The sequence below is a fragment of the Lontra canadensis genome, unplaced genomic scaffold (assembly GCF_010015895.1).
Source record: "Lontra canadensis isolate GAN:19392208 unplaced genomic scaffold, GSC_riverotter_1.0 scaffold35, whole genome shotgun sequence".
NCBI classification, from domain to species: domain Eukaryota; kingdom Metazoa; phylum Chordata; class Mammalia; order Carnivora; family Mustelidae; genus Lontra; species Lontra canadensis.
This window is the reverse complement of record NW_022631029.1, coordinates 6,191,462-6,214,768: the sequence shown is the minus strand read 5'-3', so window position 1 is coordinate 6,214,768 and position 23,307 is coordinate 6,191,462. Positions and strand designations below refer to the sequence as shown.

Below are 23,307 nucleotides of genomic sequence, written 5' to 3'. Positions count from 1 at the left end.
AGGATTGAGTGCACCGGGAGGGATATGAGAAGATTCCTCGAGAGATGGGATTTCACACCACACCCCACTGTAACAGGGTAGCACGAAAGAAAGAAGATGGCTCAGGTCTGTGCTTCCTAGAAGCAGACAGGCGTGTGGCTTGTGACCACAAGACAAGGCTGAGCAGACACAATGCAAAGCGCCTCAGCAGAAGAGAGCAAGGAATGTCTGGCCATTTCTTTACTTCTGAGGAAAAAAATGGAAATGAAAGCAGTTTTGGAGCACGGGTAAGATTGCTGGTAGAGGTGAGCAATCCTCCAAACCAGAGAACGCTAGAGCCACGGCTCGGGAGTTGGAGACCACGGGTCGTGAAGACACAGCCAGCTGGAGGAGTCTGTGGGCAACTAGGGGAGAAGAAAGAGGGGCGGGGTTGGGAGGATCCTGAATATCAAGAACAGGACCGGGGGTCCTAGAAAAGTCAACCAAGAGCGGCGGTCAGCTCCAACAGGACAGGCTTAAGCCTCTCTCTCTCACGTCTGTCTCCCAGATGCAGTGACGCAGTGACCGATTTCTGTGAGCAGCTTAGAATAATCAGAGATGCAGTTACATCAGCAGCCTTTCCTTTAATCCTTCCGAAAACCAGCCCGCACCTGCTGCTCCGGCACTCCCACAGCCCAGTGGCTCTCCCCAGAAACCCTGCTCACTTAAAGGGATAGCCTATGGACAGCGGAAAGAAGACAAGCTATCCCCAACATGAGTATGAGCATCTTTTAAACCACCAAGAACTGAGCAGCCCAGGTCTACTTCCTGCTCACCTGACAAATCTCTCACCTCTGATTCTCTCTGTGGTGCAAACAGAAGTGACTTCAAGAACAAGCCACAGCTGGTCTCTCTAGCTCTGGCCATTAGCACCATGTCTCCTAGGTAAAGTCCAGGTGAAATCCTGCGCTCTCTTCACGAACTCCGGAAAATAATTATGTCATTGTCGTTGTGATAAATGACACAAAATACACAGAAAAGAGAGAGGATGAGCCAAAGCTGATTCCAGAGTTTCAATCCTGCCTATATGGATCGTATGCCATCCAGGCACAAAGTCAACAAAAGCTACGATGGTTTAGGAGGGAAAGAGCCTTCATTTGAGACATTAATTAGCATAAGGATCAACAGGACAAATGAAATGTAGGTCTAGTATTTAGGAGCAAAATAAGCAAGACAAACATAGATGTGAAAGCCATTTGTAATTTAGAGACTATGCCAACAAACTTTTACTTGGAAGACAGGTCAGCATAGTATATTTCACTGGTCCTCAGGACAGCTCTGTCAAGGTTATGGGACACTTAGACTTTACAAACTGGCACAGAAAAAATAAGCTTACAACACGCGTACGTCATTTAAATATGTCTCTCCTAGAAATCGATTCCTTTTAAGTGACCATTGGAAGAGCAGCTACAGGGCTGAGCTGATAAAATCGGGCTCCCGAGAGCTGAGGCAGCACACTATGAAAGTGAAAGAACAGGGAAGGTTATTCCTTAGTGTCCCGTGTTTCTCATCAGTGGGTTTGGACACAGAGTTAGCTTCTGCTTTTAGGGTCTCTGCAATCACAGCACTATTAGCAATCCCACTTGCCCATCTTGAGCTTATCAGCTTTTTAAAAAATTGTGGTAACATACACATAACAAAATTTACCATTTTACCCATTTTTCAGCATACAGTTCGGTGACATTAAGTACATTCACGTTGTTGTGCAACCATCCCGACCATCTGTCTCCAGAACTTTTTCATCTTCCCAAACTAAAACCCTGTCCCCATTAAACACTAACTCTCCATTCCCTCCACCTCCCAGTCCCTGAGTAACCGCCATTCTACTCTCTTTGTGTACTCTGGTTGCTTCCTTTAAGTGGAATCATAGAGTGTTTGTCCCTTTATGACAGACTTATTTCACTCAGCATAAAGTTTTTAAGGTTCACCCACATTGGAGCAGGTGTCAGAATTTCTTTTTCTTTCTTTCTTTTTTTTTTTTTTTAAATCAAGGAGGCTCCACACCCAATGTGTGGTTTGAACTCATGATTCTGAGATACAGGCCAATGCCCCTCTACCGACTAAGCCAGCCGGGCGCCCCGAATTTCTTTCATTTTTAAGGCTGCCTAATATTCCACTGTATGCCTTTCAACAAAATAGAGTACATTTTGTTTATCTAGTTAACTGGTGGTACACCTTGTGTTACTTCCATCTTTTGGCTATTGTGAGCAATTCTGCTATGAATATATACAAGTATCTATTCTTGAGCTTGTTTTTTTGAAAAGCGTTTTTGTGTTCTGGTCAGATATGCAGCACACTCTGCCCAGATGTACTGGACCATAGGTGAACTATCTACTTTGCCTGCCAGAAGCCCCAACTCTGGCCCTTACCTTCACGGCCCTGAACACAGCCGGTCAGGTCCACTGGAACACAGGAGCCAACACGGTCTCCTCTGGCCTGCCATTCTGCAAGCAGCTAAGCATCCCCAGCTTCAACTGAGACAGAAAGGGAGCACGGTGTCTTTAGTTAATGCTTCGGAAACAGTCTGCTTCAAGCTCTAGCAGAGCTACAAGACTTTCAAAGATGAGATGCAAAATTTACCAGTAACTTCTCCTATGTCAGTTATTCACAGTCACCAACCAGGACAGTCCCATGATCACCTGCAGTGAGCTGGAAAGAGATAGTTCTTCACTTCTGGTTCATCTGCACTCTTTAATAAGAGAGGCTTCCGACTGCTAGATGCTGTGTGGGAACAACAGAAGTGTATATACCGGGGCCATAAGGCAAGTGTAACCTACTTCCAAGGCCTTAAACTTGACAGAGGCCATATTTCTATACAACAGGGGTCCACCAGCCACAGCCAACGAGTTTGGCCTCTACCTATTTTCGTAGATCAAGTTTTAATGGGACAGAGCCATATCCATTCATGTATGTGTTCTGTACGGCCGCTTGGGTGCCACGACATCAGAGTTGAGCGGTTGCAACTGAATCTGTATGACCCACAAATCCTAAAATATTTACTGTCTGGCTCTTTACAGAAAATGCTTGCCAACTCCTGGTTCACACATCTTGGTTCACTCTCTTCTCCCCAGCTAGAAACAAGTGCTGAAGGGGTCAGCTGTTCGTGTGGAAGAGGCCTTCCTAAACTGGGGACACTGGCTGGCTCTATAACAAAGAGGCAACAGTAATGCCAACACTCCCCAAATCCAAAGTAGGATGGAAGACGCCAGGCTTGAAATTTAGAAGGGGCTAAGAACACACCTTTAGCAAAATGTGATCTCATCTGCCATCAACCCGCCTCTAAGCTGAACCAGGTGTGGCCAAGAGGCAAACAATGGAGTCTCCTGTACAAAACCGTAAAGGAACCGCCCGCTGTGAGACGCATCCCCAAACACAGGCTTCTTAAATTTACGCAGAAGCCTCAGAGTGAACCCCCTGAATGCTGCTTCGGTGGTAACTGATTTTCCAGGATGCCTCCAACTCCCTTTCCCTACCCACCCATCAGGCAGTGGCAAGCTCTCTCCTCCTCTGACTGGCGTCCAAACGTAACAGCATGAACTACAACATAACTTGAGGAAGAAAGCAAAACCAACTTTTCGATGAACATGCATTCATACCTAAGTGCACCTCTGCTCTCAAGGAGCATATCCTTCTGCTCGGTTCTAAGAAAAGGCAAGGCTGGAAATGAACACAAATGCTTGGGGAAATTCAGTAGAAAACACCAGGAATGAACAATACTCAGAAGCGTAAGTTTTCCAATGTCGTGCCATTTCAAAATCAAGAGAGTCCAGAATTCAAATGTGCAAAAGACTAGCCAATAAAGCCTGCATCTTTCCTCTCTCCTAAAATAGAGCAATGGTGTTGCATCAGGACATAGACATCACTGTCCTCCATTCTTGAAAATGACACTGCGGATGGCGTGTGTTCCCTGCTCTGCTTCCTAACATCAGCAAGGCAGGTGAGTAATGGGAAGAGGATGCAAAAGCATTCCTTCCACCAACAGCTAGGCTGGATCCCAGATAATAAAGCTTTGTCCCTTGGGCAATCCCTTAATATCTCTAAGCCTCAGGGTTTTTTAATCTCTAAAATGAATGGCTTTGATAGAGGACCTCTATGGCTCCTTTTCGTAGGATTCTCTTAGCTCTATAATTAAACCTGTGTAACTCACTATACTACACAGAACAGCAAAATGGCATGTATCAACAAGTCCTTACTTCACTTCCTGATAGCCTTTTCCACACTCTTGCATCACCGAATCAGTGTGAGAGCAAATGAGGCAAGATTCCAGACTCAAGTGTGTGGCTCCTGAAGCCGGTCTCAATGAGAATTGTGTACCTGGATTTAGTGGGTCAAAGGAAAATATTCTAATACTATGCCTTTTACCCATGGAAAAGGCATTTCTTTCTGGAGGACAAATTATCAGATCTGTGTTCAAAACCTTAGCAGGGGCCTTGGGAAAATGCTAGAAGGCCAATGCCAGCTTATTGGTGAAGTTCATTAGTGGCTGCAGAGCAGAGAGAGCGCGAGCGATCGAGCAATGAGAGAGAAGGAAGCTTCTCTCCTAAGCTTATGGGTCAGTGAATAATATGCAGGTTTGGTGACCCCCTTCTGCTCTCACAAATAAAGAAAAAGGAGAATGTGAGGTGAGGGGAGAACAGAAAAATGTTCAAGTGGTGGGTCTAGATCTTAGAAATAAATAACAAATTGTGAACATTCACTGAATCTGGGGAGTCTGCCTAACTCACAGGACCCCAGTGAACCTGACAGATGAAGCCTGAGCATTGGGCAACTGGCAGCCCAGAAGAAAGGAAAGGAAACAGGCTGATGGGAAGAGGGGATGAGAGCAGAGGTGGAAGCAAACCTCTCTGCCCAGACAAAGCCCGATGTTATAGGTTGCCCAGAAGTCTTGCACTGCTACCCTCCTAACCTTTAAGAGAAAATGATTTGTCATGTAGACGGACCATGGGCTTTTTCTGATAGGAAAAAGATACTCAGCTGGATTCATAACCCATGAGCCAGAAACGGGCCTCAGGGAAATTGCTCTTAAGCTTGAATGCAAGATTTTGCATGTATGTTAAGTATGTGCATTTTTCTGGGGAGAGGGCTCATCATTTTCAGTTCTGTTTTTTAAGATTTTTATTTATTTATTTGAAAGAGGGACAGTGAGAGAGAGCATGAGAGAGGGGAAGGTCAGAGGGAGAAGTAGACTCCCCGTGGAGCTGGGAGCCTGATGTGGGGACTCGATTCCGAGACTCCGGGATCATGACCTGAGCCAAAGGCAGTTGCTTAACTAACTGAGCCACCCAGGTGCCCCGTTTTCAGTTTTTTAAAAAACATTCATGTCAACATAGACATAGAATATGATTTTTAAAATCTAGTATTATTATACCCTTTCTGTTCTGCCTCTTCTTAATTATCCAACAGGTGCCCAAGGAATTCAAATTTTAAATATTTCCAAAAACAAAATTAAGTAAGGTTTGAGAGTTGGCAGTGAATTTTGAGAATACATCATACCTGCTAACGCTAACTTTCAGACACTCCCTAAAGCTCGACAAGATAGAAAAGATGACCTGTTGTTAACAGTGAGTACAACTGACCTGGGGTAAATTAATTCAGGTAGCAGCTGGAATTCAGTTCCATCACTGCCAGTGATAGAAGATGCAACAGGAGAGCAAGGAAGGGCATTTGGCCAGGAGAACAGAGACCAGGAGTCCAGTCTCTAGTCCTAGCTCTGCCTATCTCAATCTGTGATTTTGAACAAGTCCCTTCCTTTGGGCTTGGGTCCTCATTTGTAGGATGTAGGCTACTAGAGCAGAGCAGCGGTCTGCATACTCTTAAGACAATGAATGTTATGTTTAGATAAAATCACCCAGAATTCATCAGAAGCTAAACAAATTCAAAATGGCAGGTTGAACATACCCATTTATTTCCTCTCTCTCTAGAAACCCCACCATTATTATTCATAATTATGTCATTATTCATAAATATCCGCTGTGACTGAGCATTTACTCCATGATTGTTTTAAGTCCATTAACTAATGGAATCCCTAACACTCTTATTAGGTAGGTGATGACGCCCATTTTACAGATGAAGGAACTGAGTCCCCAGTGTTTAAGGAACTTGCCTAAGTTTCCACAGCTAATAAGTGGCAGAGCCAGGATTCTAACCCAGGCAGTCTGGCTTGAGTCTGTGCTATACCACTTCTCTGACTGACAATTTAGGAACAGCAAAGCTCCCAAGGAAAAAGCAGCTGGAAGAGAGCAGATCAAATATATCACCAAACTTTGGAAGGTGAGTAGTGACTGACTTCCATGGAGAACACTGAGCGCTGCACGTGGCAAGCCACTTCGGAGTCCCTTCCAAACCTCGACTGCTGGAGACTCAGGTTTCCTCTGTAGGTGTGAGCATAAGGGAGGCTGAAATCAGGCAGGAGTGGTCACCACCCCGGCAGAAGACTGGAGGTTTATTATCTGGACAGGATGAACCAGAGACTCCAGACTTGGGCAACCAGGGAACCAACCACTGAAGACAAGGAAGTGGCACCATTGAGAGATTAAGTGAAAAAGTCTGCATACAGAAGCAAGAGCCCCCAGTCCCCTCCCATCGTAAGGTTCCTAGAATGGGAACAGCCAACTTATTCCACTCAGGCAGAAGCCTGAATGAAGGCCAACGGACTCTGAACATACTGCATTGAAAAGGGGAGACCCATCACCCTACAGTTTTGGCTCTAAGGATGTGGCCCCAGGCCAGGAGTAGCATCACTGGGGAATTTGTCAGAAATGTAAATTCTCAGGCCCATGCCAGATGTACTTAATAAAAAATTCCCGGATAAGGTCCAACAACCAGTGTGTGAACAGGCCACCAGGTGATTCTAATACTTGGTAAAGCTTGAGAAGCACTGCCCTGCGAGGAGGCCCACTAGTCAATACATTCCATTCCACAGCGAAAAGCTCCAACTGACTTTTCAGTACCTATTTATTCGGAAGACAGTCTGGAAACATTAGAAGTTTCAGGAAAGACTCTATCCTGAGAGAAAGAGAGAGAGAGAGAGACCAACAATCTCGGTTGGAACTACCTCTAATAATTTTCTTGTTCCTTTGAATGAACAAAAAGCATTGTAATGGGAAAAAAATATTCAAGCATTGTTATGCTAAAGGTTGTTCTATTCTGTATTTGCATGAAATGCAGAGGCAAAAGGCACCGCTTCAATTTATGTAGCAATATCTGTAACCATTCCCCTCTATCATACCCTTTTGCTTCTCTTTGTCTCACAAACTTTCCCTGCCTCTTCCTTACAGCCTAACTCTTAACCCCAAAATTCTCCCCATTACTGCTTTTCACCAGTCTCTACTCAACCCAAGCGTTACTGCCATGACCAGATCATTCTTCTGCTTACAAACCTCTAGTAGCCTTGACATCTTCTACCATGTAATCACCATGGACAAAAATCTCCCGTTCATATTTACTTCCTCGGCTTCCTTTAGTCCAGTTCATTTTTCTCAAACCCCTTGGCTCCCCACCAAAGATCCTTTTCCCTCTTTAGGCCACTTCACCACCCCCCTCCTGGAAAACCAACCTCCTTCGGAGGATGAAAAACTTAAGCGAGGCATCATGCAAAGAATACTACACATTTTCTCACTGAATCCTCACACTAATACTGAGAATTAGGAATCATCCTGGTTTTTACATTTGGAAAACTGAAGCTTAGAGAGATTAAGAAACTTGCCCAAGGTTACCACTAGGATTTTAATCCAAATCCTTCTATCTCCACACTCTTAACCATTCTACTCTCCTGTCTCCAGAGGTCTGACTCAACTATGGGAAGAAGAAAAGTTTCCTTAATTCTGTAGAAAATAAGCAGGGTGAAAAGATCTCTGCATGTGTGTATATATATTTCATGTGGTCCCACAGAGATGCTGAGAGCCTTTAAGCCAAAGCCCAACAGGGAGCACAGTTCACAGCAGCACCTTCCCACGTGGAGGGCTCCAGAGGGCTCAGAGGGCCAAGGAGCAGCGCTGCGTGCCTCTCCAGCAGGAATGGATGCAAAGCACAGGAGGAAGTCTGGCTCTTGGGTCCAGGATGCCAGTAGGGAACAGGTGGTTAAGGGATCCCTCTCCCCCACGCGGACCCAGTCCATCCTCCGAGACCTTTGTGGAGGTAGTAGAGATGGTGCACCTTTCAGTGCGGAGCAGAGTAGATACCCACTTCAAAAGGTGTCCAGATCCGATTTTAAAAGCTCTTAACAGACAAAGTAGTAATCTAACAATCAAGGACAAGCAATGACTGCTAAAGAGAAGGCTGCGCCTTACAACGGCGCAGCTAACTTCGAGGACCACCAAGAAATGTCTACGGTGACAAGAGACGGTGCCCATCAGAATGTAGAGGCGGCCACCGCCCCCTCCTCTCCAGAAGGGTTGCAAGTTCATTTTCTCCCTTCTGTGTGACAGAAAAGCGAGGCGAGTACCCCAGTGTCTCCCACCCCGAGGGCCTTAGCCACACACCTCTCAGCCTGTCCTTCTAAGGGCTGAGGGTCTGTCCCTAAGGGCTGTCCGTCTCCCCACTCAGCCCCAATTCCTTTCTAACACTCCGCACCTCTCTCTCCCCTACTCGGTCTCTCTCCAATCTCCCTGCCCTACCACTCTGCCCACTAGACCTCCTCTCTTCCCCTACCCTCCGCTCCTCTTTCCTCCCCACTCGGTTCCTTATCCCTCAGCCTCACGCCGCCCAGTCTTCGGTACCTTGAGCGTCACGTCGCACAGCTTCCCTTGCCGCCGGATCTCCTCCATGACGCCGTAGCCGCGACTAGGCAACTCGGACACGGAGAAGTGCACCAGGTCCTCCAGCTCCTCCGCGCCGTCCTCCACCATCTTCCCCGGCCGCCGCGACTGCGCAGGCCTGGCCGGCGGGCTCGATACTAAACGGGGCGGAGCGAGGGCGCGCGCGAACCGCCGCCGGGAGCGCAGGGCTGGAGCCGAAGGGCCTGCCCGGCCGCCGTAGTCTCAGGGGACTCTGTGCCGGAAGCCCGGCTGCCCCGTTTCCTGGTGCAAGCCTAGTCTTCGTTCCCTCGCTTTCCCTACGTGCTTTCACGCCTGCAGCTGCCTCAGTCTTTCTAGATTAACCGATCCCATCTCCCGTCTTTCCGATTCGGCCCTGACCTATATCGAAGCTCGACCCAGGGCCGCGGACTTCATTTCCGCCACTACCTAGGTACTTCCGGAATCTGCGGAAACGATCCGTTGCCATGGCGGCTAGGTACACAGTTCTGCGGCGGCGAGGTTCGGCTTGCAGTCGCTGCATCTGCAGCGGTCGGGCGGCGGGAGGACCACTGCCTCCGGAGCAGTGAACGGATTCACGCGCCGCCCGGGTGGGGAGAAGCAGGCTGGAGAGGGGAGTGTACGCCGAGGCGGCTGGCAGCGACCGGGATCCGAAGACCGCTCCACCCGGGAGTCCCCAGGCTGATCTGTGAAACCCGAGCGGAGGAGGGTGCGCGGCATCGTAGGCGCCCTTTCGGACTGACTCCGGCTTAGGGTCTTCGAATCTAACGTTCCCTGGCCCCACGAGGGTTCTGCGTCGCTGCCGAGGTTGAGAGGGCGCGAAGTGGGGGACCAGAGGTCTTCTGGACCCTTCTGTATTCGTCAGTTTTCGAACTGGAGGGGGCTTCGGGATCTCCAGGTCGACCCTCTCGCTTTACAGATGAGGAAACCGCTCCAGAGAGGGACAGGAATGACCCCAAGGCCAACTGCCACCCACAATCCACGCAGGGGTCTGGTATGTTGGGTGAGGAAAAGGGAGGAGGCCCGATCTGCCTGGAATTGAGGCCGGGTGCGTTTGGACCCTGTTGTTTTGGGGTTCAGATGCTGCCGCCGATCTGACAACTATGAGGGTTCCGTATTGAGAGCGCCTGGTCTGGGCAGGAGCGCTGGAAGCTAGGGACTCGTCCCAGCAGACGCTCCCTCTCCTTTTATCCAGCCTTCAGAGGTGCTTGGTAACAATTCTGTACATTTCCACCCTTAAAACAAGTAAGGAAACCACGTGCCTTTCAGAGAGGTCTCTGGTGACCACTCAGAGGTTCACTTATTTACACCAGAACTATCTAAGGGTGGTGCCCATGAGAGAGAGACTTTCCCCACAAGGTACTGGGGCAGCGAGGGAGGGGGGAGGGGGGAGACACTGCTAAAAGAGAGGGCATGGTGAGGGGCTGAATATGGCTTCTTGCAAGTGGTGCCTGGAAACTAAGTGTCCTGGAAAGGCTGTGGGCTCAGGGATTGGAGGTGGCCTGGGAGGGGAGTGACATATGCCCCTTGGGACTCTCTCAGTAGTGATGGAAGATGGACCCACAGGTGGAGATTCAGCTGTCCTCTGACTTCCAGCCATGACCATCACTACCAACCACCATTTCTCGAGTTCCTGCTCTGTGCTGGGCACTGTTCTGGACATTGTATGGGGATTCAAAAGAGATTAAAGCACAGTTCTGTCCCTCAAGCAACTTGTAATTTAATTTGGGACCGGAAACCCACTCAAATGATGTGGCGTAAGAATGGTAACAAGCATTATTTCAGTAAGTGCAAGATGGCATGGGGTCTCAAATGTCTGGGAGATGAGTGTCTGCTGGACAGCAGCCTTACAGGATGGGTTAAGACAGAAGTGGGTGGGGGGATGCTGGCTGGCTCAGTCCTTAGAACATGCGACTCTTGATCTTGGGGCTGGGAGTTCAAGCCCCACGCTGGGTGTAGAGATTACTTAAAAAAATAAAATCTTAAATAAAATAGAGAAGGCTTGCCTTAGGTGGATATAGCTCCTGACATATTTGGAGCTGTGGATGTGAGTGTGGGGTGGGCCTTGGGAAGATAGGGGGACTGCATGGGCATGTGCATGTGCGTGGGCAAGTTGCATGCCCCACTCTAAGGGGAGGGCGTGCTTGAGCTTTCCTGTGCTGTTCTTGGGCTGGCTGGGTGGGGGCTTCCAGGAGGGAGGCCTGGGCACCTGCCACCTGGGCTGGTCCCATTCAGAAGACACCCACGGCTGGAGGCTGGGCCCTCAGACTGGTGTAAGCGATGGTTCCCAGAGCTTTAGAAACTGAGGGTAAGTTTGCTTGTGTCAAAACACACCTTCATCCACTCTCAACTTCCCAATAGCTTAGATCAAAACGGAGTTGAGATTTTCCTCTTCAATTTCCTCAATTTGGGATCCACATTAGAGCCATTTGTGGCTTTGTATTTTTTGAGCTCAATTTTGCAGACAAAAATTTTAGGACTGAATTGGATAAACCAGCACCCTTGATCACCTGAATACTCTTCAGATCCATTTTCTAAAAATGAAAATGTCTAAATGGTCCCATAATGGCTGGGAAAAGGCTTCCATGAAATAATTACTTGAGGAATGTAGTAAGTGAACACAGGTCTACAGTAGGCAAATATAAGAGTGACGTGTTTGCTTATTTGATTTGACATCCGAAGACCTTGTAACAGGGCTTGGAGTTTCATTTGTTGACATCACTGTAACTGTGAACAAAGGGGAGGGCCGATTTAATTGCTTCTGTAGAGATATGTTATGCCATTGATGACAATTAACATAATTGTAATAGCCACTAGATTTAGTGGTCATTGCAAGTTGTATTTAGAAATATAGGGAGACGTTAATACTTTTTAAAATCTGCAATCTTTTTTATCAGGTAAGATTCATTGAACCTCTCTTGAATTATACATATATTCTTTATTTAATGTGCTTTTAAAAGAAAAAAGTGAAATAGGGGCACCTGGGTGGCTCAGTCTGTTAAAGCCCCTGCCTTCAGCTCAGGTTGTGATCCCAGGGTCCTGGGATTGAGCCCCGCATTGGGCTCTCTGCTCAGTGGGGAGCCTGCTTCCCCCTCTCTCTCTGCCTGCCTCTCTGCCTACTTGTGATCTCTGTCTGTCCAATAAATAAACTATTTAAAAAATAATAAATTTAAAAAGTGAAATAATTAGGGGTACCTGGGTGACTCAGTCGGTTGGGCGCCTGCTTTTGGTTCAGGTCATGATCTCAGGGTCCTAGGATCAAGCCCCGCATCAGACTCTGCTCAGTGGGGAGTCTGCTTCTCCCTCGAACTCCCTCTGTGCTCTCTCTCTCTCAAATAAATAGATGAAAATCTTTTTAAACAAAAAGTGAAATAATTAACTGTAATTCAGAGAAGAAATCCCTGTCATGTATGACTTTTTCTTTACAGTAAAAGTCTTAACTATTAGTTTTATTTATTTGTAGAGTTCTTTGCAATAATTCAAGCAAACTATTTTTTTCCTTAATCACCATGTTTTGGCTATTTTCCAATTTGAATATAAAATTGAATCAGCTTCTTCTGTGTCTCATGTTTCGCTAACTCCTCGTGAATTCAACAAATCCTTTGTTGGTTGTTTTTTGTGTTTGTTTTGTTTTCTAAAAATACCCCAGAGATTTCTTTGGCTTCAACTCCCCTTTCCTGCCCCTTGAAGGTACAGGTTATTTTAGTGGTAAATGCCTCTTTTCTTCTTGAACTGGTTTAAGCCCGAGAGGGAGGTCAGAAGAGAAGCGTACCATGTAGCACACATCCAAACTCTTGGGCCTTGTCTCTATTCCAAGTGTGTTTTGTACATTTGGAGCATGAACTCTAAATGAGTTTTTAACAGTCTTTCTTTATATGCATAGTTCCATAAAAGTAAAATTATCGAAATGTGAGAGCCCAGTGTTAGGACTACACGACCATAGACTACTTGATGATATATTCACATTATTTGAAAAAGAAGAAAAGAAAAAAAAATTAGATCGGTATTAGGAAAACTTATATGTAAAATTAGAAATGTTTCCTCTTTGAACAACTTAAAATTATGTTAATTTCCCCAGTAGTTTCAAACAGTGAAGTTTAATATATTTTCATAGACTTTCATCTTGTTTTCTAGAATTTCTTAACCAGATTTAATGCAATTGATGATGATTAGAGATTGATTTTTCCTTAGCTTTCCTTAGAGCTCTTGATATTTTTTCTCAATATTTAAGCATTTGTCATCAGTATATGAGAGGTACCTCAAGAGCTAAGTTTTAAGTTCCCCTCAAAGCAATAAAAATAGCACAATCGTTCCTTCTGTTTAATAACCGTCTTTGCTTTTCCACTCTGTGTCGATGCTGGAACCAAAATTTTCTGTCTAATTAGTATTAAATATTTTTACACAGTCACTGCCAGGACAAGGCCTCATGTGATTTCACCAATGAGACTGATATCCGATGAAATAGGAGATTTTAAGGGCGTCTGGGTGGCTCAGTCATTTAAGCGTCTGCCTTTGGCTCAGGTCATGATCTCAGGTCCTGGGATCGAGCCCCGCCTAGGGCTCCCTGCTTGGCGGAGAGCCTGCTCTCTCTGCCTATGGTTCTGCCTACTTGTGCTCTCTCTCTATTGCTGTGTCAAATAAATAAATAAAATATTTTAAAAAAAGAAATAGATTTTATTATCATTTGGTTGTGTAATTCAATTCTTAAAAATTTTTTTTAAAGATTTCATTTATTTATTTGACAGAGAGTGAAAGCATGAAAGTAGGGGAGGAGCAGAGGGAGAGGGAAAGAATTTCAAGTAAATTCCTCCCTGAGAGTGGAGTCAGTGGTGGGGCTCCGTCTCACGACCCTGAGATCTTGACCTGAGCCGAAACCAAGAGTTGGACCCTTGACCAACTGAGCCACCCAGGTGCCCTCGATTTAAAAAACAATTTTTTTTTTAAGATTTTATTTATTTATTTGACACAGAGAGACACAGCAAGAAAGAGAGCACAAGCAGGAGGAGTGGGTGGGAGAAGGAGGCTTCCCGCTGAGCAGGAACCCGGATGCGGGACTTGATCCGTGGACTCTGGGATCATGACCTGAGCTGAAGGCAGACGCTTAACAACTGAGCCACCCAGGCGCCCTTTAAAAATGTTTTTATAAAATATTTCAATTAGACAGAATCTAAGAGATTAATTAACTCTCCCCTCAATGCAACAGTCCCTTTGGTGGCATCTCTGTTAGCTGGCATCTTGACTTTGCTTGATTTTTTTCCATTTATAGGACAGTTCTATATAGTAGGAAGGTCACTTACCTGAATCTGCCTCCCTAATCCTTACGCCTATAACCTTACATCCTATTCCATGAAGCTACCCCAAGGTTTTATTTTAACATTTTGTTACACATCGTATTATTCACAGTAGTATAAATAAAGAAATACAAATGTAAGTGTATCTACCTGAAAGAAAATATAGTTAGGTTTGAGAGAGGAAGAGGAGATAGAGGGCTCTCTGATTTTTTTTCTCAATGGACTGCCAGAGAAGAAAGAATATTTGATTATGGGCTAGATTAAATATACTTCTAGGGAATCATTTTTCTGGTCTAAGTCAGTCACATGGAGGTAGAGGAGGAGATGTGGCATTTGCAGTAATGTATGCTAGTGAAGAAAAGAAAATTAGTTTAAATGCACGTCCTAAGTATTTTAGAGGAAAATATAATGAATGAGGCAAAGCGTAAGTGGACTGCATTACAGAACATTTTTAGGAGACACATCTAAGATTAGGCCACTTAAGGGAACGTTCTTGCCTTGTGTGTCTGTCTCTTAGGGGGCCGTTGGTGGAAAATGATGAGTCAGCCTTTATAGCAGGAAGTGCCCGTGTGTGTGTTGAGCAGTGTCCCTGAATAGAGCACTGACAGGTTAGGGGGTTAAAAGGAAAACTGGCTCTTGAGGATAGGAAAACACAGACTGCATGTCACTGTGTTTTACTCTTCTTTGTAAGCGACAGCACCGACCCCCCCTCCCCCACTGATTGTCATTTGATGATGACCACTGAAAGTTGCACTATTTTTTCATTTTTAGCTAGAATGGGCACTAGGAAAAAGGTTCATGCATTTGTCCGTGTCAAACCCACCGACGACTTTGCTCACGAAATGATCAAATATGGAGATGACAACAAAGTAAGTGGAACGCACTTGCCGTCATGGGCCTGGTCCCTCTGTCCCCCCCTTGCTACAACATGACCCTGTTTCCAAACAGCCTGTAAAGACCAAGACAGAATTGACAAAAGTTCAGATGGACTCCAGAGTCCAACAAGTCCAGACCACTCCCCTGAATCACTTTTGATGAGGAAACCCTTGAAACTCCCATTTTTAATTATGTTTTTGCTTAATACGTTTACCTTCATCCTTGTATGAAAAGCTGACATTTGTGCACACTCATAAAACTTTCTGGTGATCAGATCTGCTGTCACATAATCTCCCCAGGGGTCCAGGTAGAATGTCTTAAGTTGATAACTGTTAAACTTACCAAAGCAGTGGAAGAAACTCTTCTTGAGATAACTGGAAAGAGTTACCCGTCCCCATGCCTTTAAGACTGTCATGACCATTTTTCTGAAGTCCATGACAGGCTTGGGACAGGTTGAGAGAGTCCTGTGTTTTCATTCAGCAAACAACTGGTGAATCCACTCTGGGCAGCACTGAGATGTTTTTTAAGGAAGGAATTCAAGGGCAAACTCCCCAAGCTTTGCAAGTCTTGGCAGTCAGAAAAAAAGCTCACACTGGGCATGGTTTCAACGAACATGGAAGCACAGAACATTTAATGTGTGAATGGACCGAGCCTCTCTCTCTTGATCTTACCTTTTCTGCATGTGACTGTGTCTTGGCTCCTGGATTAGGGCAGCCAGGACAAAATTCCAACAAGAGGCTCTTTACATCAGAAGTCCCCATAGTGAAGATTTGGAATTTACCATTGACCTAATGCAATGGGTTCCTAACTCAGCTCTGCCATAGTGCATCTAATTTTTTTTTTTTTTAAGAAATCTGTGCATCTAAAAATATGCTAATTACAAGTATGTAGGCTCCTTGGATTTGCTGTAACACCAGTGAGGAACTATGAGAAACCAAGAATAGCCTTTTCTGTGGCTGTTAATTCTTCATTCCTCACAAAGGCCCACAGCATGTAAGAGATATAGCTCAAGCCCAGGCATCTGTCACCAAGCCCACTTTTCTCTCTGGCCTAATTCAAGGCCTCCCTGTGCTTAGTGAATGTGTCTAAAGCTTGGTTAATAGAAATAGGATAAATGTGCTTGACCCAATATCACAGATGGGGGAACCAAGGCAAACAGCACCCAGTAACCTAGGGTGACAAGTCCTAAAACTATGACATGCTCTAGTCTCCCGGTCCTTCCACCTTAAGGGTTGTGTGATCTTCCTGCAGGAGTTTCCTTCTCCCATCCCCAAGAACTCACCGGAATATTGGCCACCTCACTGGAATATTGGCCACTGGTGGGAGTCCCTGTGCCTCCTAAAGTTCACTTCCTCTATTTTCTCCAGGTTAGGCCTCAGCTAACAGTGAGTTTTTCATACCGATTTCCTAAATACTCTCTTCCTCTCTTCCTAGAGCATTGATATTCACTTAAAAAAAGATCTTCAGAGAGGGGTTGTCAATAACAAGCAGACAGACTGGTCGTTCAAGCTGGATGGAGTTCTCCACAATGCCTCCCAGGACTTGGTTTATGAGACAGTCGCAAAGGACTTGGTTGCTCAGGCCCTCGATGGATACAATGGTAATTTAGTTAATTGTGGGTTGTTTTACATAAGAACCCACAGAACCCTTGCTGGAGGAAGAGATGCAAGTATTTTATGGTGAATGAAAGAAAAGATAACCTCACATGCTAACTCCTGTTTGCTTCTTTGTCTATCTCCATTTTCTTATGGTGGAAAACTAGTTATTTACTTGGTGATACTGTGGGCATGACTTGATCCAAAGTCCTGGGATCCTACCTTCGTAGGAAGATTCAAAGGCTGTGGCTCTTTATAGGTCATAGAGATTGAACTATCATCCTGTTTCAGATCTCTCAAATATTAGCTTGGAAGATAATGTCCTTATGAATTTGACTGAGTCCAAATACTTTTCTCTTGGTTACCTGCTCGGAGCTACTTCCATTCATTCTACCAGCAAAATCAGTCTACTCTTCCTATTCTAGTATAGGGTTTTTACATATAGCACCAAAAAAAAAAAAAAAAAATGGAGTGGAGTTTGATTGTCTTAACAAATTAAAAGCAGCTTTTTTGGGAAGGATTTACCAGCTAGTTTGGTCTAAGATGCTTGAAAAGAAGATTTGAAAATCTTTTTTTTTTTTTTTAAGATTTTATTTATTTATTTGACAGAGATCACAAATATACAGAGAGGCAGACAGAGGGAGGGGGAAACAGGCTCCCTGCTGAGCAGAGAGCCCAATTCAGGGCTCGATCCCAGGACTCTGGGATCATGACCTGAGCCAAAGGCAGAGGCTTTAACCCACTAAGCCACCCAGGCGCCCCAAGATTTGAAAATCTTTAGAAAGAATGTATCACCATTTGTAAACTTTGCCCATGTGACTGGAATGTTCCCTGTCTGCAAGTTTAAGGTCTTTGGTTTAAAAGTCTGTTTATTGTTGAGGCCCATGCATTGTAATGTATCCTGCTTGTGACACATAGGTATGGTCCTCATTGACCCTGAGGGGATTTGGCCCCAAGGAACTAAGAAGGTCTAGGAGGTTAAGAGTCTTGGGCTCTGGGTGCTGTGGAATCACAAATGGGCTCTGAGTCCTACCCACTGTGACTCCTTCCTGCACACTTAAGTTAGTAGACACTCTTTCTGACCTTGGCTCCCATGCTGAGTTAGAGCCCCTTGTGTAAAACCTACCAATCCCAGGAACTAGAGCATTGGTGTGGGGAAGGCAGACGCTGATTTTCATGGCCCCATGTTGCCCTGAAGCAGCGTTTGGGATGGGTCTGGCTCAAACTGGCCACACCAGGAGGAAGGGTGGATGGGAAAAGGAGCGCCAGAGCCTGATAGTGATGGTAACTCTCACAGACGTGACAGGTGCAAACAGAAGTCTTTGCGGAGAGGACAGTGGGACCAGGTCAGGACCTGTCATGGTGGTCTGTTTCTGGAAGTGGCAGGGGACCAAGTAGCAGCCCTGATTGATCCTGTGGGAACTTGCAGTCTACACCCATTTCTTCCTGGGCTTTTGAAAGCTCCTCCCGCCTGGCCAGCTCCAGGGAGGCTACGCCTGAGACTGGCAGTTCATGGCTTTGCTAAAGAAGGGCTAGAGTTAAATGTTCCTGTCTCCCTCCTCACCTGTCTAGGAAAATTCCCAGTTTCTCTGTTCCTTGATACTACCTGCTCTGCTCAGAAGCCTGACGGTGGGATCTTCTCTTGGCAGAGAGGCAGACAGAGGGAGGGGAACAGACAGTCACAGGGAGCAGTAGATCACCATATGGGCCAGATTCAGAACAGCAGTCTGTGTATTGACCATTTATGTCCCCATTTCCCTGCCCACCCATCCCCCCTATAGTAGGAATTCCTTGTGTCCATGGCTGCTCCTGATGGCCACCTCCACGCCCGGGTCCAGGCTGGCACCAGGCATGCTGGCGGATAAGAGAGCTATCCTCAGGGGCACCTGGGTGGCTCAGTCGTTAAGCCTCTGCCTTCGGCTCAGATACTGGGGTCCTGGGATCGAGCCCCGCATCGGGCTTCCTGTTTGGCAGGAAGCCTGCTTCTCCCTCTCCCACTCCCCCTACTGTGTTCCCTCTCTCACTGTGTCTCTCTGTCAAATAAATAAATACAATCTTCAAAAAAAAAAAATAGAGCTATCCTTGGAGCTCTTTTCCTGGACATCACCAAGACATGCTTCCAAATATTTGCAGGTACCATCATGTGTTATGGGCAGACGGGAGCTGGCAAGACATACACCATGACAGGGGCAACTGAAAATTACAAGCACCGGGGGATCCTTCCTCGTGCCCTACAGCAGGTAGGCAGTGGACCCACAGGTGGGGTGCCGCACAGGTCCCTCCTCTTACCACAGCTGCTGCTGACCCTAGGCCTGCTACCAGATACAGGATGCACACTGAGTGGGTGGGGGTGCAGAGGCCTCAGAAAACCCGGAGTTCGGGTTTCAGAGTTTGACCTAAGCCCACGCGGAGCCAGTTTCCTCATTTGTGAGGATGTGTCAACCGGCCTCTTGGCTCCTGCACTGGTCTGTGATCCTGTAATTAAGGATTTGAAGGTCCTAATCATGTTCCTTCCTTGTTCTAATGAGGGGGATATGGACTCTTAGAGAGCTGCCTTACTGGCCTGCTCTGGCTTCTACCACCACCACTGCCCCAGAAAGAGCAAAGGGAAGAAGCAGGCACAACATGAGCGTGCAGGACTGAGTCAGCCCTGGGGGGTCTGGGAACTCTGACTGAACGCAGCATAGAGGGACCTTCCTGAGGAGTCCTGTGAGGACCCTCTTTTGGGAGGTAGGCGGCAAAGCGGCTTTTTCCCAAAAGCATCTTGAGGTTTTCTAGCCCTGTCCTGTAAGAAATGGATAGGGTCCTGTATAGACCGCCCGGCTCTCATTGGTGAAGCAGTCTCCATGCCTCACTGTCAAAGCTTCAAGATCTCAGCATCTTCAGCTTCAGTAGTGTTGCCCAGTAAAATATAATGGAAGCCACACATGCAATTTGGGGTTTTCCCGTAACCACAGTTTAAAAAGTAAACAGGCAAAGGTGATTTTGATATATTTTATGTCAGTATATGCAAATATAATCTCCACATCATATGTCGATGTGAAAACTCTTGAGATATTTTACATTATTTTTCTCACACCAAGTCTTTGTGGTGTGTATTTTATGCTTATGGCCCATTTCCATTTAGACACTACATACTCATCAGGAATACGTGATCTGTATTTACATTTCATAAAATTTACTGTTGAAGAAGAAGATTTATAAACCCAAGTTGTTCCAAACATACTGAAAAGTTTACCAATAACTGAATTTAGGAGATGCTTTGAAATTTAAATTCAAATTAGTTACAATTAAATAAAATTTAAAATTCCATCTCTCATTTGCGTCAGCCACATTTCAAGTTCTCAGCAGCCACTTGGAACTGGTGTCTACCGTGTTGGACAGCATAGACCTAGACTGTTAGAGCAAGGTGGGGGCCTAAGGGATCATCTAGCCCAACCCCCACTGCCCATTTGACAGTTAAGAAAGTTAAGGTCCAGAGAGAGGAAAAGACTGCTGGGAAGACTGAGTTTGGGCTTGGCTTCTCTCAGTAGCTAAGTGACCATAGACAAATAATTTCATTGCATGGAGCTTGCCACAGGTGGGCATTGCCCCTGCCTTGCTTCAGTCACAGGGAAGTTGTGAGCATGGAATTAAATAATGGATGTGAAAGAGGCATCTGTCTATATGTTGAGACCCCATAAAATAAGGGATCTTCACTCCAGAGTCTTTTCCATTCATCATGTCATGGGGCTTTTCAATCTGTTAAGTCAGGCCTCAAAAAACTACATGATAATAATTATCACTCAATAGACTGATAGTAGTAATTGTTGATGATGACCATCATGCCAGATAGACTATAAATTCTTTTAGGACAAAGATTTTTTTATTGTACTTTTTGATGTTCCCTGCTGAGGCCAGAATCCTTCTAACACAGGCTGGTCATTGGAGTTTTGCTCTTGGTGACTGCTGTCCACCCCCCCATCTAGGTTTTTAGGATGATCGAAGAACGCCCCACACATGCCATCACTGTGCGTGTTTCCTACCTGGAAATCTACAATGAGAATCTGTTTGATCTCCTGTCTACTCTGCCCTATGTTGGGCCATCAGTCACACCAATGACCATCGTGGAAAACCCTCAAGGGGTCTTCATTAAGGGCTTGTCAGTCCACCTTACAAATCAAGAGGAGGATGCCTTCAGCCTCCTTTTTGAGGTGAGATGACCAAGTCTAAGGGCCCCTTCCTTCCTTCTCTCCTTCTTCCCTTCCTCCTTCTTTCCCTCCTTCCTTTTTTCCCCTTTTTTATATTTTTATATTTATTTATTAAAGATTTTATCAATGTGTTTGTCATAGAGAGAGAGCAAGAGCAGAGGGAGCCACAGGCAGAGGGAGAAGCAGGCTTCCCACTGAGGAAGGAGTCCGATGCAGGACTTGATCCCAAGACCCTGCTGAAGGCAAATGCTTAATGGACTGAGCCACCCAGGCATCCCTCTTCCCTTTTTTACTTTGCTCCCTCCCTCCTCCTTAGTTTTTCACTTACTTTGATAATCGGAATGAATATTAATATATGTTCATTCAGCAAGTTCAGATAGTAAAGAAAAAAATACAGGAACAAAAAAAGAATTCACTTGTCTGTTTCCTACATACAGCAACAATAATGTATATTTTGGCTTATTTTCCTCTAGTATTTTTTTCCCTGTGCAATTTTTTCTTAACATAGAAAATTGTCGAAATTGTCCTTTTTTTTCAGTTAACATTAAATCATGGGCATTTATAATGTAGAAAAAAATAAGGATTAACATCCTTAGTATGTAAGAGCTCTTACAAATCTATAAACTCCTCAATGCGTGCTATTTTTTAAAAAGGCATATAGGTTGGAACTCTTTTTTTAAAAAAAGATTTTATTTATTTATTTGAGAGATAATAAGCATGGGGGGAGGGGCAAAGGGAGAGAGAAGCAGACTCTCCACTGAGCCGGGAGCTGGTTATGGCGCTCAGTCCTAGGACCCTAAGATCATGACTTGAGCTGAAGGCAGATGGTTAATCGACTGAGCCGCCTAGGCACCCCTAGGTTGGAATTCTTATACTTTGTTGCTGAAATGTACAATGGTGCAGCCATTTTGGCTGTTTCCTAAGAAGGTAAACATTAATTTTATCATAGGACCTAGGACTTCCGTTCCTAGGTATTTTCCCAAGAGAAATGAGAGCCTGTGTTCACACGAAGACTTGTAGGCAAATATTATAGCAGCGTCGTTCATAGTAGCCAAAGACTGGAAATAATCAAAATATCCATCACCTGATAAATGGGAAAACAGATGTGTTACAATCATATGATGGAAAACTATTCAGCAATAAAAAGAAATGGAGGGGCGCCTGGGTGGCTCAGTGGGTTAAAGCCTCTGCCTTCTGCTCAGGTCATGGTCTCAGGGTCCTGGGGTCGAGCCCCACATCGGGCTCTCTGTGCAACGGGAAGCCTGCTTCCTCCTCTCTCGCTGCCTGACTCTCTGCCTCCTTGTGATCTCTGTCAAATAAATAAATAATCTTTTTTAAAAATCTTAAAAAAAAAAAAAAAGAAATGGAGTAGCAATAGATGGTACAATATGGGCAAATCTCAAGAAAATGCTCAGTAAAAGAAACACAAAAGATCTATCCTGTATAATTCCATTCTTTTGAAATGTCCCAGTGGACACATCTTTAGAGATAGAAGGCAGATTAGCGGTTGCCCGGGGGAAGGAGTGGGAAATGGTTGCAGATGGGCCCAGGGAACTTTTCGGAGTTACACAACATTTCTAAAACAGGATTGTGGTGATGGTTGCCCAACTTTGTAAATTTGCTAAAAACAATCACTGAATCTTATCTTTAAAACAGAGAATTTTATGCTATTTAAATTATGTGTCAATAAAACATTTTTTTTAAAGTCACCTAGGTGTCCTCTGGGGTGATTTACGTGGAGCCCTTGCATCTACAGGGAAGGTAGCATCCCAGGAGGCAGCGGTCGGGCTTTCTTGTCCTCTTGTTGCTCCTAACATTTCACCGTGACAAAGGATGTTTGCTGTAGGTTTTTGGTGGTTTCAGGTTAAAGAAGGTCCAAGTTTGGGAAGGGTTTTTATCATGAATAAGTATTTATTCATTCCCTTGGTAATAACCACTCTCCTGACTTATGATTATTTCTTTGGTCTTCTTTATAGGTTTACCACCTGTGTTTCCTCCAAGAGCATAGTTCAATTTTTTTTTGGAATTTATTATTTATTATTATTATTATTATTAGAGGGTTTTATTTGTTTATTGGACAGAAAGAGACATAGTGAGAGAGGGAACACAAGCAGGGGAAATGGGAGAGGGAGAAGCAGGCTTCCTGCCAAGCAGAGAGCCCAATGTGGGGCTCGATCCCAGGACCCTATGATCATGACCTGAGCCAAAGGCAGATGTCTAACTGACTAAGCCACCCAGGTGCTCCTGCCCTCCTCCTTTTTTTTTTTTTTTTTAAGATTTTTATTTACCTATTTGAGAGAGAGAGAGAGAGAGAACACATGAGCAGGGGGAGGGGCAGAGGGAGAAGCAGACTTCCCGCTGAGGAGGGATCCTGATGCAGGACTTGATTCCAGGATCCCGCAATCATCATCCTTGCCAAAGGCAGACGCCCAACTGACTGAGCCACCCGGGTGCTCCCCCTGCCTTCTTTTTAATTGAATATTTAATTTCTTATTGTCCTTTTTGCCCCCTTTACTAATTTAGAGGTTAAATGTTCACTCATATTTATATTATCTCACCTTCTCAGTTTATCCTAGAATAACAA

At 45.3% G+C, this 23,307-nt stretch overlaps 2 protein-coding genes across 9 annotated transcripts in view; one reads left to right on the top strand and one right to left on the bottom strand.

Annotated features, from left to right (window-relative positions):
* The window catches only part of KLHL18 (kelch like family member 18), a 54,138-nt gene extending 45,191 nt beyond the window's left edge, over positions 1 to 8,947 (bottom strand). Inside the window, exons 1-2 of one of the 3 annotated variants that reach the window (XM_032867892.1) lie at positions 8,736 to 8,828; positions 2,388 to 2,492 (exon numbers count right to left, since the gene is read on the bottom strand). Coding sequence is in view for 2 of the 3 variants with exons in the window: in XM_032867893.1 (XP_032723784.1) it covers positions 8,736 to 8,864 (129 nt within the window). In the remaining variant the exon portion in view is untranslated. Of the gene's footprint in view, positions 1 to 2,387; positions 2,493 to 8,735 lie in introns of all 3 variants that reach the window. The other 2 variants (XM_032867893.1, XM_032867891.1) reach the window with 2 other exon arrangements.
* A 185-nt stretch (positions 8,948 to 9,132) lies between these two features.
* The window catches only part of KIF9 (kinesin family member 9), a 48,814-nt gene continuing 34,639 nt past the window's right edge, over positions 9,133 to 23,307 (top strand). Inside the window, exons 1-6 of one of the 6 annotated variants that reach the window (XM_032867886.1) lie at positions 9,133 to 9,765; positions 10,338 to 10,555; positions 14,834 to 14,931; positions 16,373 to 16,538; positions 18,667 to 18,773; positions 20,502 to 20,726. In XM_032867886.1, coding sequence (XP_032723777.1) covers positions 10,438 to 10,555; positions 14,834 to 14,931; positions 16,373 to 16,538; positions 18,667 to 18,773; positions 20,502 to 20,726 — 714 coding nt within the window. In that variant the 5' untranslated portion in view covers positions 9,133 to 9,765; positions 10,338 to 10,437. Of the gene's footprint in view, positions 9,820 to 10,313; positions 10,556 to 14,833; positions 14,932 to 16,372; positions 16,539 to 18,666; positions 18,774 to 20,501; positions 20,727 to 23,307 lie in introns of those variants that run through there. The other 5 variants (XM_032867887.1, XM_032867884.1, XM_032867889.1 and 2 more) reach the window with 5 other exon arrangements.